Here is a 19,047-nt window from a genome sequence, read left to right on the forward strand (position 1 = left end):
ACAAGGTACACAGAGGAATAAAAACAGCAGATTGCAAAATGAAATTAGTCATGGACTTTATTATAGTATGATGTGAGAAACAGGAGAATAAACATTTTGGGGGTGCGACATTTTATATACTATTCTGAAAAATGAACTTTAAAAATCAAAAAACAACTTTCACTTTTTGTAAACAAACAGATATGAAATTTATGTAATATCATTTGTAATACCATTGAAAATATTAGATATAAAACAAGAAAGTGAAGATCCAAACAGGAAGGATCTATACCATGTTCATTATTGGCAGACAATATTGGTTAAAAGATGTCAGTTCTCTTAAATTATTGTGACAGTGAGAATCTCACCCAGGCTAATTTTTATAGAAATTAAACTGATTCTAGAGTTTATGTGGACATGTAAAATCAAGGAATAGCTAAGGCAACGTAGAAGAACTGAGTATGTGGTCTTAGTACTAGATAATCATGATTTTTTAGAAAGCTGAGAAAGAAAGACAGTGTATTGGTCAAAAGTTCAGAAACAAACTGATTTCTTAAAAAGATGATATTTTCAATAAATGGTGGTGGATTAATTGGATATCTATATGGAACAAAAAGCCTTGACTCATCTTATACCCCAAACAATTAGAGATTGAAAAATAATTGTGAAAAGTAAAACAATAGAGACATCAGTTGATATAGGAGAATATTTTCATGACCTTAGAATAAGCATGTATTTCTTTAATGGGACACAAAAAGCACTAAGTATGAAGAAAAAAATAAATTATACTAGATGAAAACTCTAAGCATTTCATCAAAAGATGTCATTAAAAGTGAGAATGTGCCCAATAAGAGTGAAAGCTGTTGTTTTCTCCAACTTTTATTTTAGGTTTTGGGGTACATGTGAAGGTTTGTTACCTGGTAGACGTGTCACAGGGGTTTGTTGTACATACCATTTCATCACCCAGGTATTAAGCTTAGTACTTAACAATTATCTTCTCTGTTACTCTCCATCCTCCCACACCCCTACTCAAGTAGACCCTCATGTCTGTTGTTTCCTTCCTTGTGTTCATAAGTTCTTATCATTTGGCTCCCACTTTTAAGTGAGAACATGTGGTATTGGTTTTCTGTTCCTGCATTAGTATGCTAAAGATAATAGCCTCCAGCTTCATCCATGTTCCTAGAAAGGACATGATCTCACTTTTTATGGCTGCATAGCATTCCATGATGGGTATGAACCACATCTTTACCCAGTCTGTCATTAATTGGCCTTTAGGTTGATTCATTGTCTTTGCTATTGTGAATAGTGCTGCAGTGAATATTTGTATGCATGTGTCCTTGTGGTAGAAAGATTTATATTTCTCTGGGTGTATTTGTGTTTCTACTAGCAAACCCAGTAATGGGATTGCTAGGGTGAGTGGTAGCTCTTTGAAGAATCACCCCAGCTTCCTTACACCACACACAAAAGATCAACTCAAGGTGGATTAAAGACTTAAATGTAAAAACCCAAACTATGAAAGCTGTTTTAAAAGGTAATGTGAAATGGAACAACTTTGGAAAATGTTTCTGGCAGTATCCACTAAAGCTAAGTATACACATGACTTTGACCAGCAAATTTACTTTGTTGGTATGTACCGAGCAGTAATGTATACATTTGTTTACCAAGAGATGTGCTGGAATGTTTACAGAACTATGTGTTTGTTGTCTTCACTTTCCATCCTCTCCCCTCCTATATACATACACACCCTACCTATTATTTTACTGCATCTCATTCTGTTACACTTTAACTATAAAGATGTGTATGCATTTCCTATGTACAGGGATGTCCTCCTAAATAGCCATGGTACAATTATCAAATTCAGGAAATTTAACGTTAATACAATATCTAATAGGCAGTCCATTTCAAATTTCACCAATGACCCTAATTATATCCTTTCAAGCATTATTTTAACTGATTCATGACCCAATCCAAGATTCTGCATTGCATTCAGTTTTTCTGCCTTTTTTTAAAAAAAAATTCTCTTTTAACCAGGAAGAGTCCATTATTCACTATTTTATGACAGTTGTATGTTTGAAAAATTTTAGGATTGTAGAATGTCCTTCAATGTGGATTTGGCTGAATTATTTCTGATGCTTAAATTTTGGTTATGCATTTTTGATAGGAAAACCACAGAAGTGTTTTGTCCTCTGCATCAAATCAGGGTTCACATAATGTATGTTTTTCCCCTTATTGGTGATATTGGCTTCGATTATTTAATTAGATAGTGTCTGTCATGTTTTTCCCCTGCTACTAGTTTTCCTTGTGTAATTAGTAAGTTATATACAGAGAGATGCATATTATTAAACTCTTTAATTCCAAATACATTAGTTGCCATTGCCATTTATTATAAGGAAGAGGTTTCCTTTCTCCATCATTTATGAATCTGTATTATCAGTATAAACTAATGAATTCTCTTTTTTTAATTCAAAAGGTTATATAACCAATTTCTATCCTAGACGTAACCAAGGGGGATATCCCATCGGTCTTCTGTGAGTTTTTCGATTTTCTTGAGCACTTGCTTACTCCTCATGTAACAAAAATGTTTTAGATTTATCTGTACTTTCTGTACCAATTCTAGAATCAGCCATTTCTGAAAGGCACCATATTTTCTTTGCAGGAGAAGCATATTTTGAAATCAGGGCACTTGTTGCTACTAGGGTGGTATTGCTTTAGGGCCTTTCAGGAGACAACTAAATACAGCATGAATTCTACCGATACCACTACTTCCAGTCTCATATCACAGAGTTCTTGTTGGTCTTCCCTCATGCCTTACTTCTCGCACAGTAAGGACATCAGTATATTTACTTGCTTGCTTAATTTTATAATACAGACCTTATAATTTCAGAATTGCCATGCCTATAGTCTCACAAACACCAAAATTAAGTAGAATTTGATATTTCTTTGTAGTTCTTTTGTACCTTTAGACAAACTATTTAATCAAAAAGTATTCAAAAGTTAGGTACGCTTCTTTTTTCTTCCTGTGTGCTTATTTTAATAATATAAAATAGAATTCAATTTATTTGCTTTGTTTCCAATTTTATTTTTTCTCCTAGTTTTATTGAATTTTACTTTATTGCATGTATAATATTTACATTTCCAAAAGTCAGAACCCCATAAAGAGGTATACTCTGAGAAGTATATCCCTCTTCTGTGTCTTTCAACTTAGTTTTCACCTACCCCTACAGGAAGTTGATTTTATTTCTGGTTACCCTCTATTTTTAAAATATAGAGTGTATATATAAACATTGTAAACATTCACACATGTATAATACAGTGTGTATGTGTGTGTGTATAAGATTTCGTGTATATGGGCCAGGCGCAGTGGCTCAAAGTAATCACAGCACTTTGGTAAGCCAAGGCAGGTGGATCATGAGGTCAGGAGATTGAGACCATCCTGGCCATGGTGAAATCCCCTTTCTACTAAAATACAAAAAATCAGCCAGGCATGGTGGCATGTGCCTGTAGTCCCAGCTACTCAGCAGGCTAAGGCAGGGGAATCGCTTGAATCCAGGAGACAGAGGTTGCAGTGAGCTGAGGTCGTGCCACTGTGCTCCAGCCTGGCGAAAGAGCAAGACTCTGTCTAAAAAAAATAAAAGATTTTGTGTATAATGTATACACATGTATGGACACTGAAAATTCTATTTCACTTCTTAAAAGATTTTCTTTTATAGTTACATGTATTGTGTGCATATGCCATACTTGATTTGATCATTTCCTGTATGTTTTAGGTTATTTATAGTATTTTAGGTTAAAAAGGCACAGTGCATTATGCATATATATTTTTATGTTGCTTGAATTGTATCTTCCATGGAAATTTTAGGAGTGAGATTTATTGGTCCAAAAGTAAATGCGGCTGGGCATGGTGGCGCACACCTGTAATCCCAGCACTTTGGGAGGCTGAGGCCAGCAAATCACCAGAGTTTGAGAGTTCAAGATCAACCTGACCAACATGGAGAAAACCCGTCTCTACTAACAATATAAAAATTAGCTGGGCGTGGTGGCACATGCCTGTAATCCCAGCCACTTGGGAGGCCAAGGCACGAAAATCACTTTAACCTAGGAGGTGGAGATTGCGGTGAGCCGAGATCGCACCATTGTACTCCAGCCTGGGCAACGAGCAAAATTCTGTCTCAAAAAAAAGAAAAAGTAAATGCAATGTAATTTTGTTAGATACTACATGGCCCCCAAATGTGGGCACACAGTGTAATTAGATAATCCTTATGGGAATGATAGCTGGTGAATGGATCACAGTACTCTCAAAACCTCTAGGCTAAGAGGTTAGGTCATAGAGCACATTTTTAAATTAAGTAACATATTGACTGTGTGCTTCCTATACTAAAAATATATCCTAGGTACTGTGAGTGAGATTAGAATGTTCTAATAGGAATCCTGGGGGCATCTACATTAAGGGATCACTTCATTATGGACTCAATGGTCTGCTCCTCTTATAAGCCCTGAACAGTGATTTAATACAGAAGGTACAACCATCTTTTCCAGTGTATGAGTTCCCATTGACATACAATTCTAGTTTACACAGAATTGTTTCTATGTCATATGAGAAACAGCACTGGGTATTCTTACATTTTATCAGTTAGTAGTGATTAGAAAAAGAAGGAAGTAGAGCTTGGGAGGGGAAAGGAAAAAGCAGAAGGCAAACCAAGAATATAGATGCAGCCTCATCTTGCAACAGTGTGGGAACAGAGAAGCCCACGCTCAGAACTTCCCTCCTTATAGTGTTAAGTGGGCAGAGTGATGAGGTGAGCTTACACAACTTCAAGTTATGAGCTAGAAGGGGTAATAAAGTACAGCACGGAAACCCTCCAAACATCTAGATTGAAAAGCTTGGAAAAGGAAAATCCTGAGGATTGAGAAATTAATTGTATATTGTCTGTTATTGAGAATTTAGAATTATCAATGATAAAAATATGTAATTTCATATATTATTTGGTGACTATAAAAATATGAGGATTTTCATTACCTCATTTGCCACCTGAGTTCTTTTATTTTTTATTTTAATTTTTTGTCAAAATATCCTAAGTTTTTCAACTGTGGACATTCATTTCATGGAGTTTTTAGGATAATAATCATTTGGTTGAGGAGATATTTTTGGATCCCAGTTCAGGAAACATTAAGATGAAAAATGGCCTTAAATAAAACATCAAAAGAATAATATACAATAAAGTAAGAAAAACGTCTACAAACCACAAGCTGGTATCACAAGACACCTCTTATGATGATGTCTATCTACAAAGTGCTTATGAAGTTGTGCCTATTTCTCAGCAGGTGTTTTTATCTAAGGAATGTAGCTTTCTGATTTTACAGCAAGACCTTATGCAGAAGAGTGTTAGTTAGTGTCTTGGAGGCTGTCTGAAAAGAGGCCTTTTATTCCATCCTCACACTCAAACAAATTGAACTTTGAATAATCTTTGTCTGTGCCTGCATAAATTGTTACTATTCAGAATTGACTATGAAGAGACTCTCGAAACCTTCATCTATTTTTAATATTCTACTGATATTGTAACCTAAGTTACACACTATAATTTTATTGTATTTCAAACAGAAGAAAGCGTGTGGGATATAACTCATAAATACTATAAAAACAAGAACAGAAAATATAAGAAAACATCTTTTATTCTTGTGCTATTTGTCTTTAAAGTTTGGCATAGGTTTCACTTGTAATAGAAATGTGCATCTTATGTGAAACCCTCTTAGAAATATTGGTCATTAATTTGTAGCTTTATAAATATGGTATGGAAATAAAATACACATACTTTCTTAATATCAGAACCTTCAGTTTGAAGGAGAATCATACATGAAAACAAACATAATTCTTATAGCACAATAATACCTATTATTTTGAGGTATCATATTTTTACCTTTTACATTTAACACCAAAGTGCTATACTGTCAGTGCATTTTAGTAACTTTCATTGAATCCAGTAAGAATTGCAGTCTCACATTCCATTCCATTTGTTTTTAAGATCGTATAGACACATTAAATCTATTAAGGAAAAAAATAGGCAACACATTTATGTCAAATGATCTTTCTCCTTGCCATCATAGTAACTGTATATTTTTTACTTTGGCAGAACTAATATAGCTGTTTTATGACTTTTTGATATTTCATAAAGTTTTCTTTGTTACAGTACGAGGAAAATTAAATTGTCTCAAATCAGTTTTTGATTCACCAATGATTCTATGGGCTTCGTCTAATACTGAACATTCCACTTCATAGATTTTCTGTATTTCTCCATTGCGCATTGATATAAATGCAAGTAGCATGACTCATTTATATGCTGACATATAAATGTTTTGTAATGAAACAATAAACTCCAAGAAATCCTACAAAGGCAAGTAAAACTGAATCTCTCACCTCTGCTCTACTTTTAGTGAACGTTGCCCTCTTTGTTGGTGCTAAGACAACAACTGACTGGTTTTATGTGATTTGCGCAAATCACACAGAAGGAAGGTGAACTCTTACTGGAAACCTGTTAGAATACAAGCCCACAGAGGAACTTCAACAATTTCAGCAACATATTCCCAACTTAACTTTATATGTGCCTGTTTTGTAAGTGATGCTATGATATACACAATAATACAAAGTCAAGCTTCTGAAAAACTTTAGTTTTACCAAACTTAATGGAATTTTCTTTTTTCCAAATAAAGACACATTATTATATGTTCTGCTGATATTTATCTAAAATCAGCATTCTTCTTAGATTTAATGTTTAATTAAAAATCTGTTGTAGTTTCTGCGATGAATAGCTAAATATTTTGCCTAAAAATATAAGTGGCTGGGTACTGTGGCTCATGCCTATAATCTCAGCTACTTGGGAGTCTGAGGTGAGAGGATCACTTGAGGCCAGGAGTTAAAAGACCAGCTTTGGTGACATACAGAGAACCTGTCTCAAAAAAAAAAAAAAAACCTGTGGAATTTCAACCATTAATACTATTACTATATGTTAATAACATGTGCTTACTGAAATGCTTTGTGTGTGCTTTCTCAAAATCCCCAAACTTCCTCATTCTAGAAATAGAATGCAAGAAAGTCACTTATGTAAAAATTGTTTAATATTTACTAACTTATTACAGAGAGTTTGCATTTTCTTTTTACATACATGAGCATTTAGCATTAAGACAACAGTGGGCCAAATTTGGCTTTTGTTTCTGAAAGTTCACTTGAGTAGCGTAATCACAACATGGTCATCTCGGCCTTGCCATAGCATCTCTCCTTCAAAGTCTACCAGTCCGTGCTTCCTGGCACGCATGAGAATGCCCACTACTTTATCTGAAATACGAACATATCTGTCAAAGAGATCTCCAAATGTAACCTGGATCTTGCCGTCTCGTCTGTGGCGAGCCATCGTGCGGATAATGAAGCACATGTCCATGATTTCCCTGTAGATGTGCTCCTCAGCGCGCCTGGCCCTTTCAGCGGTTTTGGTTCCTTCCTTGGGGCGGCCATAGCCCTCATCACCTTTGTGTAGGCGGGTGGACATGGCCAGCTCATAATCAAACTCTTCACTGAAAGGATTGAGCTTCTGGGATTGTATGTGTTCATCAGCCCACTGCTGCCATTTCCCTTTCAAGTTGCCCACTTGGCTGTATTTCTGTTGGGCTTTGCAGTTGAGATTCTCTGTAAATCTATTTACCCTAAAGTAGAGAAAGGGTGAACAATCAACATACAGATATTTTAACACCAAATGTTGTTTTCCCTTTGTACTTCCCACGCATACGCATCTTTTAACATAAGTATAATTTTTTTTCACTACAAAAGATAAACAATATAAAAAAATAGAAATGAAAGAAGAAAAGTCATACATAGTCCCACCATTATTCTTAGTTTGGTGCATAGTTTCTAGATTGTTTTCTCTATGAACAATATTTTAAGCATTATAGTTACATTAAACTCCATTTTAAGAAAAAAACCTCACACAAAATTAATACAAGTGTGTATGTCTTACAGTTGAGTATTAGTAACATTTTAGAACTGGAATTGTGTAGGTTTTCATGGGAACCTAGTTCTTAGAGAACCTCTGAAACCAATTATTTCCCACAGGTAAGGACTATACCACTACACATGCATTTTAATATTTAGTCATACAGATTTTCATATGTGGATTTTTCAATGATGGCATATATAGACTAGTATCAATGATCTACTAGAAACTTTGGAATACTAAGTTGTACAGACAGAAAACACTAGCAGTAGTAACATTTACTGAACACTATGTACTGACATTTTTCTAAAAACTTTTTATTAATATTCCCTGCAACCATCCCCTGAGATAGTAATTCCTACTTCACAAATGAAGAAATTGAGGCCAGAGAGATGAAGTAACTGCTTAAAGTCACAGAACCGTTAAGTGGTAGAACTAGACTTTGAACCAAGGGTAAGCTGGCTCCAGAACCTGTCTATAACTATGAAATACTGCCCTAAATAGGTGGCAGGGGCAAGACTGCCTGAGACGAAGGTCAATGCCCTTTCTACTATGCAGTGATGCCACTCAGCAGGCCCATACGGTGTCTAATAAAGGAATATGTTGCATTTTAAATGTGTGTATCCTAGGAATTCAGAATGCATTTTCTTATATAAAAAAACAATAAAAAACCAACTCTGGAGAGTGTAGTAGTATCATGAGAATGCAGCCTAATACTAGGATGGGGCAGCAAACTAACACAGGAACAGAAAACCAAATGCCACATGTTTTCACTTGTAAATGGGAGCTAAACAATGAGAACACATGGACACAGGGAGGGGAACAACATACACTGGGGCCTGTTGGGAGGTTGGGGGAAGGGAGAGCATCAGGATAAATAGCTAATGCATGTGGGGCTTAATATCTAGATGACAGGTTAATAGGGGTAGCAAACCACCATGGCACACATTTTCTTATGCAATAAAACCTGCACATCCTGCATCTGTATCCTAGAACTTCAAAAGATTCTATCTCCAATTGCCTAGACTTTTTCCCTCAGTCTCTTTGCCTTCACAGGTAAAAAACTCTTGGACTCTCTGAAAGAGATTTGTACTCCTCACCCTTGCAAGTGTCCCACCTTTCCTTTTTCTCCCCAACACCAAGTGGCCTCATGCCTGGAAGCATTGGGATTGGAGATGTTCAAGTTGTGCTGAAAGTACTTGTGTGAATGGCATGCCTGAGCTATCCAAACTCACAATTTGCTCTTCAGAACCCAGGAGCCGATCAGATTTGTGTGTCCCTCACCATCCAAACTCACTTCCTGAAATCTGGTTCCCCAAAAGCTGGAACCAAACAGATATAGACAGGGCTGTTACAACCTTAGATTGTTTTCAAAAACCAAATGACATCCACTAGATGGCGAACTTTCATTAATTCTTATGCTTGGTGTTTCCCAAAGTCCCGTGCTTGCTACATTGTTTCATAGGAAGATAGAATTGGAATTGGAAATACTACATATAACACTACTATCCTTTATACATATATAGATAAAAGTGTATGACGAAGGTAATTAGTAAAAAACAGCACACAACAACCGTATTCACAATCATTACAACTTTATAAAATATATGTATGAAAAAGTGCTAGGAGCTCAGAAGGCTGAAGTGTAATGGATTTCCCTCAGCCCTCGTCAGTTGATCCTCTGCCTCTCCATCAGCTTTCCCTGTTCAGCTGCCCTCAGTGTGGGCTGCTTGATCTCATTATTATTATTATTATTTTTAAACAGAGTCTCACTCTGTAGACAGGCGCCAGGCTGGAGTGCTGTGGCGGGATCTCGGCTCACCGCAACCTCCGCCTCCCAGGTTCAAGCAATTCTCCTGCCTCAGCCTCCCAAGTAGCTGGGACTACAGGTTCATGCCACCATGTCCAGCTAATTTTTGTGTTTTTAGTAGAGACAGGGTTTCACCATGTTGGCCAGGGCGGTCTTGATCTCTTAACCTCATGATCCACCTGCCTCGACCTCCCAAAGTGCTGAGATTACAGGTGTGAGCCACCACGCCCGGCCTCGATCTCATTATTAAAAGAAGAGAGCAAACACTTTGTCTTTTCGGAGCCATGGTGATCAATGACTGATCACCATGCTGATCAAAGGCATATTCTTCAATATCAAGTCTGTGGCCATCTTGGCAGAGCCTAAAATTCTTGCCAGATTTAACAGCTGAAGTGTCCTGCCAGAGAAGAGACTTGAAGTATCTCAAATTCAAGTGAATAGTGTGATTTATTAACTCATACTTTGTCTCCTGAGCACCAAATGTGGTTCTGCCCCTATTGTGTAAATCCTAATACATCCTGCCTTTAAAGAGTTTTTGTGCACTTTTATGTCCCTCCCATGGTTTGAATTATTTATTTATGATACCTACTGTGTGTCAGGCACTTTTTAAGGTACCTATTAGATATTTCATAATGAAAATAGAGTAACACAAATTTGGGTTTATGGCACAATCGCAACTCTGTAAAATGCATAAGCACCACACTGAAGCATTCAATACCATTTGCACGATTGAAAATAATTACGTTGGTATCCAGGTAACAGTACTTTTCATTTTTCAAAATTATCTTTAATGTTGGTATTATACTGATTTTGTAACAAAGAAAGCAAAGAAAAAAAAAAGGTAAATACTCAAATTGCATCCAGAGGTAATTTATTTTAACTGTATGTTACATGGGACTCTGAGTCTTTGATGTAGGCTTTTTTTTTTTCCTTCTAATTTTTAATTAACAACTTAGATTCCCTAACTGCTGAAACTCAGTGTCATTTGGAATAAGAGCTGGGATTAGTGTGTGCTAATAAATCTGTGAAGAGCTTCTAGGCCAGGCACAGTGGCTCACTCTTGTAATCCCAGCACTTTGGGAGGTTGAGGTAGGTAGATCACTTGAGGCCAGGAGTTCGAGACCAGCCTGGCTATCATGGTGAAACCCTGTCTACTAAAAATACAAAATTAGTTGGCGCGGTGGCGCAACTACTGGTCCCAGCTACTCAGGAGGCTGAGGAATAAGAATCTCTTGAACCTGTTAGGCAGAGGTTGTAGTGAGCCGAGATGGTGCCACTACACTGCACTCCAGGCTGGATGACAGAGTGAGACTCCATTTATATATATATATATATATATACACACACACACACACATATATATATATATACACACACATATACATATATACATATACATATCATATACATATATATACACATATATGTGTGTGTATATATATTTTTATGGTATACATATCTTCTAAAAGAAGCACCATTTAAATATTAATGTCTATTTGTTATATTTTCAAACTGTAACGCCCTTTAATTGGAGGGAAGAAAACCAAAGAAAGTTGGTCCTACAAGGAAGAATTAGAAAATAGGGCTAGAAAAAAAAGAAGGAAATTCATCTTAATGGCATCTAATTTTCTCTATTTTATAAACATTTTGTATTGTTTTTATATCTCCAATTTTTTAAAGGTCTGAAAGTATATTGTGTTTAAGTCAGGGTTAGAAAGCCTTATACACTAAATTTTTTTTTGTTCAATAAATACTATAAGAATCAATACCAGATTATGTTGTTTTTAAATTTTTCAGGGAAAAATGTGAATGATAGTTTAGATTGAGCTTTAGAAAGATAACCTAGCATAAATTGAAAGAAAGCAAAGCAATATTTAAAGACTAACATCTTGCCCATATTTTAGGATAGCAATACTAAATCCAGACCCATCTTCTGAGTTTCTTCATTATTAGTAAACAAAATTTCTTATAGTCAATAAAAATTTATCCCCTGTCCTGCTATGTTCAACATAACTAATTCTACTAGACATTACAAATAATCTGTCTAGGAAAGTCTAGCTTCATTTACTGAAATAAACTCTGAAATTTATTTTTTATCTCAATAAGGGTCTTCAACAGCATGAGGAGATGATGGGAACCAATTTTATCATAATTCTGTGTTTTGGAGTAATAATTATATGGGTAAATTATATATGTAGTAAAATCCACAGGAAATAAGAGTTCTAAAAGATATATTTCAAATCCAATAAGTTCACTGGCACTGAAAACATTTTCTAGTGGTTGCCCTTCACCTGAATCACTAGCTTCAAAATGCCTGGGGGCCTAGAGGTTTTCTCTTCTGTTTCCAATGTGTATGGAGAAAGTGAAGACGGGCTCTCATTTTCAACTCCATAGATGTTCCTGTAGAGGGAGCATTTCGCCTCCTCACACAGGCACCCTCCCGTCAGTAAAGCAAAGAACGTCTGTACCCTTTCGGACGTCTCAGAGAAATGCTGCATTGGTTTGCTTGTCCTTCCCTACAGACAGTTTAGCCCATTTGATTACTGAGAGCATGACATCAAGAGGAGCATATTTATCAGAAGCAGGGTGAGAGCATTCAAAAGGCAATATGGACATTTCTGCTCAGCAGTTTTGCTGCCTGTCATTATCAGCTCCGTTTGAGAGCCAGGCCTGTGATTCTCCTTGCAGACTGAACTGTCTTCAGAGTTTATGGAAAGGGTTCGTGGCCCTAGAATTGGGCATAGGCAGAAGGACAGCATAATTTTGCCTTTGTTTCTTGTGAAGTCCTTCAATACAGTTGCACCAAACCCCTGAATTTTGGGAGTTACTGGGATTTTATTAATTAAGCCAACATTTTGAACTCCACTTTATTCCTTGAGCCTGTTCTCTACTGAGAGAGACAGTCTAGCGCAGTGGTCAAGAACACAAGCACTGGCATCAGCCTTCCCAACTTCACCACTTCCTCATTCTGTGACTTGGATTATTCGTTTCGTAATGTATCTGTGTGCCAGTTTCCTTATTTGTAAAATGGCAGTCTCCTGCTCAACTGCTATTATTTTCACTGAATTAAACATGGGGCACAGGATGGATAAGTGATTGGTACGTTAGTCTTGCACTTTTATGGGAGGAAGATCTAATTTCTTTTGTCCAAAGGAACTGGATTGAACAAGTCACACACAATCAAAAGACTAAATATTTTTAAAGTGAGACAAAATGTAAACCATTTTTATAGTAAAACCCCAGTTAGAAAAACCACTGTTGGTAAAGAATTTATCTACTGTTTTCCCAGTTGATCTGTTTGTTTCTATTATCCATGGAATATCTTAACCACCAAGAAACTTTCCACCTAAATATCCACGATACATAGCTGCCTCCTTATTGGCAGATACAGGGAGAGAATGGTGCCTATAATTAAAAATCAGTGAACAAAAAGTCTTTCCAAATTGGCTTAGTAATGCTGCTTTCATTTCTCAAGCAATATTTGAGAGTCTCATTGGTCAAAAATTCCCACGAGGCTTCTGCGGAAGTTTCCTGAGCACAGCTAGGATTACCACTGGAATTAAGAGCTGCTGTTGCTGCATACAACATTCTGGTACCCTACGTACTCCAAGACTGAGGGAAAGGAACCAAAGAAGGAAAGAAGAGATTTAGCCGCCACTGCCACTGAACCTACAGAGCCAAGCTCCTAGCATCTTGAAGGGCTATAATGGGTACAACTTACTAACGACCTCCTCTGAGTCTATCACTTTACATAGGTAATATAAAAATAACCCCATGAAGGCCAGGCACGGTGGTTTATTCCTGTAATCCCAGCACTTTGGGAGGCCAAGGTGGGCCAATCATGAAGTCAGGAGCTTGAAACCTGCCTTGCCAACATAGTGAAACCCCATCTCCACTAAAAATAAAGAAATTAGCTGAGTGTGTTGGCAGGTACCTGTAATCCCAACTACTTGGGAGGCTGAGGCAGGAGAATGGCTTGAACCTGGGAGGTGGAGGTTGCAGTTAGCCAAGATAGTGCCACTGCACTCCAGCCCAGGTGACAGTGCAAGACTTCTTCTCAAAAGATAAAAATAACCCTGTGAACTATCAGATATCACATCTGTTTTTTAGATGAGTATACAGAGACTCAGGATTACCAAAGTAACCATGATTCAAATCAAATTATCTCTTATTCAACGCATAGGCATTTCAACATGCTAAGAAGATGTCCATGTACCGGACTGGTTTGGGGAACCCTGAGAAGGGTCCTATATCCCACTCCCCACTTTTAGGTGAGACAGTTGACTCGGAGCCAGAATGACTGCGTTCAAATCTCATGGACTATAAAATCTCATACAAATTCCCTAATATTTCTTCGTCTCGTGTCTCCATCTATCAAAGAGCGATGATGATTATAACCTATCATATGCACATATTGTGGGAGTAAATAAATAAATATTTGAAAAGTGCTTAGACAAGTGCCCCAAAATGTCTAGCTCTGCTATGCATTCAGGATCGGTCCCAGCTGTCACCTCCCTACCTCTGGTTAATTTAAAATCTGCTAAAAGAAAGATCTTGTCATTGTGCCCCCTCAGGCTTTATTCTTTTGGACTCCATTACTCCATTTGTGGCACACATGTCCCGAAATCCACAGGTCAGAATTTGGAATATTGCTCCTCATGTTCTGATAGCATAGTTACTTCTGATCATGAACTCCTATATTAAGCACAAATCCAGACCTCTGAATGTATCCTCAAGACACTGCATGAGAATTAGCACCATGTCTGGTTGTAAAACATTGCATTGGGAGTAGGGCAGGTCTTAGCTTTGTCTTTAACTTGCGTTTGGAGTAGGGCAAGTCTTAACTTTGTCATTAACTTGCTAGGCAAACTTCACCTCTGAGCTTCGGTGTTTTTATTCCTGAAATGAGTGAATAGCTACCTCAGAAGATTATGAGAAGTAAAGAGACAAAGCATTTAAACACCTACAGCACACACTAAACACATGACGGATTATTGTAATTGCCCATTTGCCATTTTATTTTTCTTGAAAGCTTGCACTGTAGTAGTTCTAATTCTTTCAAAACATCTTTACAGTCTCAAACTATAAGATAGCTCTTTAGGCCGGGTGTGGCGGCTTATGCCAGTAATCCCAGCACGTTGCAAGGCCAAGGTGGGTGGATCACCTGAGGTCAGGAGTTCAAGACCAGCCTGGCCAACATGGTGAAACCCTGTCTCTACTAAAAATACAAAAATTAGCTGGGCATGGTGGTGTGCACCTGTAATCCCAGCTACTCAGGAGGCTGAGGCAAGAGAATCACTTGAACTCAGGAAGCGGAGGTTGCAGTGAGCCAAGATCGTGCCAGTGCACTCCAGCCTGGGCAACAGAGTGAGCCTTCATCTCAAAAAAAAAGGACAGCTTTTTGTCAAATTAGGTAACCATTATTTTTTCTTTATTTTCTTATTGTTTCATAAGACTTCAAAAACACACTTGTACATCGAACTGTTCCCAATGGGAGTCAGTCTGTAAGTGTAATGACATCAGATACTTGTTTCTTATATTTTGATACCCTTGCACTGTGGAATAAGAAATCCTGACTTTCTACTATGTGGAGCTACTGTCTTGAAAAAAAGCATGTTTCTTGTCTATATAAATGTTTCAGTTTGCATCAGTGTGTGTGTGAGTGTGTGTATGCGTATCTAGCATCCAGATATTTTAATTATTTCTCTTTGTTTACAAATAGGACAAACTGTTTTTGAAAATTTGAAAAGTTGCAAAGTACCCAAATCTATGTGAATAATAATGGTTTTCATGTACTGAGCATGTGACAAGCTCTGTGCTTGGTAGCCCTAATCTCATTTACATTTCCCAGTACAACAGAACTTCTCCCAAAAGCTGACTGTTGCTGTCATTTTACAAATGAAGAAATCAGCTTTTTTTTTTTTTTTGAGACAGAGTCTTGCTCTGTTGTCCAGGCTGGAGTGCAGTGGCATGATCTTGGCACACTGCAACATCATCCTCCTGGGTTAAAGCGATTCTCATGCTCTGCCTCCCAAGTAGCTGGGATTGCACATGCATAACACTATGCCCAGCTAATTTTTTGCATTTTTGGTAGATAAGGGGTTTCACCAATGTTGATCAGGCCGGTCTTGAACTCCTGGCCTCAGGTAATCTGCCCTCCTCAGCCTCCCAAAGTGCCGGGACTACAGGTGTGAGCCACTGTGCCCAGCCAAGGAAATCAGCTTTAAAAAGGACTAGTTAGGGGCAGAACTGGGATTTGAACTTGGGTCTGTCTGACTTCATTCAGAGCCTGCTCTCAAATTAGACAGCAGCCTGCCACCTGTTTAGAGTCATAGAGATCTATATTCCATGGGTGTTATTGAAGCAGACATATCTCCTGATAATAGCATAGACAGTTGGGACAAGGTAAAATTTTCCCAATGAGTCTACCAGAAACCACCCTTATCTCTAAAGAAATAAGCCAATTTGTTACTCATTATAGAAATGACTTAAAGAGTTCGCGTAAAACAGGCATCCCTCTCTGATGGCTTCATCTTTGTTGAGGCTAAGATTTGGGTGTTCAGTTCAAAACAAAACGGAGAAATAAAATAGCACAGGCCCTGACCAAAAGGCCCATGTCTAAGGTTGGCACTGACCTTCAGCTCAGGGACATGCCTCCTCTACGGAACTCACTGCCTCCCCAGTCTTTGAGATACTCTAACTCTGGCAGGACCTCGCCTGCTGCCTGGATTTACAGAGTTGGTTGGGACTCAGTAGTGATCCTGATACAGGGAGTGGGAAGGATGCGATCACTTACTGGGAGGGCAAGGGGCGCTTGATTCTAGCTACGGCCACCTGTACTCCGTCCTGCTCCGGCCTCTCCTCGGTCTCTCCTCCGTAGCCGCTGTCCTCTGTGTCTATGCTGTCACTCCTCCCTGTGGGCTCCTCCTGTTCCATCACTCTCCAGCCTTTGGTCAGCTCAGACACCAGGTTGGCACACTTTCTCCTCCGTGTTGGGGAGTCGTGGCTGTGGAGGATTCTGTCAATGTCATTCTCTGGTTCAGGCACACCAGCATCCCGCTCGTACCTGTGGCTGAGGTGGCTCACGTCCCCTCCTCTCTCATAAGCCTTGCTGACCACTGTTTTGGTCACCTCTTTCTTTTTGATGTGAGAAACCTCAGGGGCTTTCTCTGAGCTTTGTCCATCTCCATGTCCTTCTGGCGTTTGGGGTGGCGACTTTGGGACACTCTGAGCTTTCCGGTGTGGAGTAGGGCATGTGATTGGTTTAGGAGCTTGGGGTGGGTCCTGGATCCCTCCCGGCAGCCAGCCTGAAGGCTCCTGGGCCTGCCTGGTGCTGTTCTCATTAGCCCACTGCTGCCAACCTCGGGCCAAGTTGATGACCAGGGTGGCTGTGCGTATCTTCCGGAGGGCGCTCTTAGCTGGGCCATCCTCCCTTTCCTTTTCGCCTGGAGCCATGCTACCCACCTGTCTTTTCTCTGCTGATAGCCTGGGCACTGGCTAAAATGAGTGTGGCCTAGTAGAGTGCCTGGGATTTAAATAGAAGCAGGGTGTGGGGTGGGAAGGAGAGCTTGGTGACGATGGAAACTATGTGAAGCATTTCTTGCCAAGATGTGGCGCCTTTGCCCTGATGGTGTTCTTTTTATAAATCATGACAGCTCCAGTTTCATCACAGCAGAGGGACATCTCTGCTGGTAAGGGACAGTGATATGCTCACTTTCTTTCTCCTCCAAGTGCCAAAGTGGAAATTACTGGATTGAGTCATGTGCTCAGCCTTATGATTTTTTGACCTTAATGTGGTCCTGCCATTTCTAGGTACATACAATATGTGTACACATTATGCTGGGAAGATTATAGGATTGTTCCCATTTAACCCCAACAGGTATAACCCCTAATTAGTTCCACTGTGTAGCTAAATAAAATAAAATCTAACTTCCTGCAACTAAAAATATCTGAGATTCAAATCCACATCTGTGTCATTCAAAGCTTTTGCCTCCTTTTATTCCAGTTATCAAAGATCCTACATTTTTTTCTTTTTCATTCAACTCCATTAGAAATAGATCTCAGAAAATGTACTTATCCAACCTTCATTTTCCAGATGAGAAAATTGAAGCCCAAATAAAAGAAAGACCAAAGTCAAGATAGAGACTAATTACTTTCTGGTCCCAGCTTTGAACTATTGTATAGATAACGCATACTAAAATACAAGAAGACAGTCAAAATTTTGGTCCGATCATTTAAAAATGTCTTTAAAACCTGCATACACGTTGAATTTTAAAAATTATTATTGGAACACATCTTTTCAAATATTTTGTTTTAAAAGATCATCTAAGGACAAAATTCTATGGATTGAATGAATGAGTGCTATTGGTAGCTCACTTCTTGTCCCCACCCCTGCCCACCCCTGCCTTCCCCTGCCTACCCCTGCCTTCCCCTGCCTACCCCTGCCTACCCCTGCCTTCCCCTGCCTACCCCTGCCCTTTGGTTTTTGGTTTGTTTTGTTTTTGTTTCTTTGTTTCATTTTTCTGTGATAAGGTCTTGCTCTGTCCCTTGACTGGAGTGTAGTGGTGTGATCATGGCTTACTGCAGCCTTGACCTCCTGGGCTCAAGTAATCCTCCTGTCTCCATCTCCCAAGTAACTGTGACTACAGGCCTGAGCCACCATGCCTGGCTAATTGTTTCGGGGTTTTTTATTTGTTTGTTTGTTTGTTTGTGGTATAGATGAGGTCTCGCTATGTTTCCCAGGCTGGTCTCAAACTCCAGAGACTGAAAGATAGTATTTTTTGAAAGGACTGGAAAGACAAGAATGTGGACAGAAAAAGAAACATCTATGCAGTGTATTAAACCAAGTAAAAATGTCCAGGGCTCAGCAATGAAAAATTTCTTAAAGTAAGACAGAATTTTTTTCATTCAACAGTTCTGTTGGCTTTAAAACTATTTCCTTTCCTGCAGTCTTGCATGCAGTTAACCATACTGATTGAAAACTGCTGTGTAAGAGCACAGAAAGGTATAAACGTTAATTATTTCAGATAGACACTTATTTTGGAAAAACTAGTTGATAGTTTTTCATCATGTGGGTTATTTACCTCTTAGGATTAAAAAAAATTGGGAAGTGACTTAATACTTGATCTACAAATCTGTCAGAGGTGTTTCTAGAATTCAACCACATCTGATAACATTTACTGAGGGCCAGCAATGCTGAGAAGAATAATCCCTCCTGATTAATTAAGAGGAAATTGGCTCACAAGGAAAGAAAACTATTACAAACAAAGATTTCAATCT

The 19,047-nt window shown here is 38.4% G+C and overlaps 1 protein-coding gene across 1 annotated transcript; it reads right to left on the reverse strand.

Moving 5' to 3' along the window:
• Positions 1-5,631: 5,631 nt before the first annotated feature.
• ABRA (actin binding Rho activating protein) lies at positions 5,632-17,289 on the reverse strand. Its single transcript, XM_032251640.1, has 2 exons — positions 16,565-17,289; positions 5,632-7,671 (listed from the first exon to the last, which is right to left on the reverse strand). The coding sequence occupies exons 1-2, from the start codon at positions 17,221-17,223 to the stop codon at positions 7,194-7,196; spliced, it is 1,137 nt and encodes a 378-aa protein (XP_032107531.1). The 5' UTR covers positions 17,224-17,289; the 3' UTR covers positions 5,632-7,193.
• Positions 17,290-19,047: the final 1,758 nt, after the last annotated feature.

This window comes from Sapajus apella, unplaced genomic scaffold (assembly GCF_009761245.1).
Source record: "Sapajus apella isolate SASKATOON/1434 unplaced genomic scaffold, GSC_monkey_1.0 scaffold3, whole genome shotgun sequence".
NCBI lineage: Eukaryota > Metazoa > Chordata > Mammalia > Primates > Cebidae > Sapajus > Sapajus apella.

Bases quoted from the DNA above. Each gene is read 5' to 3' on its own strand.
- ABRA (XM_032251640.1), bottom strand. From the start codon at position 17,223: ATGGCTCCAGGCGAAAAGGAAAGGGAGGATGGCCCAGCTAAGAGCGCC. The intron at 7,672-16,564 runs GTAAGTGATCGC...TCTCTACTTTAG, and splicing joins AAGCGCCCCTTGCCCTCCCA to GGTAAATAGATTTACAGAGA.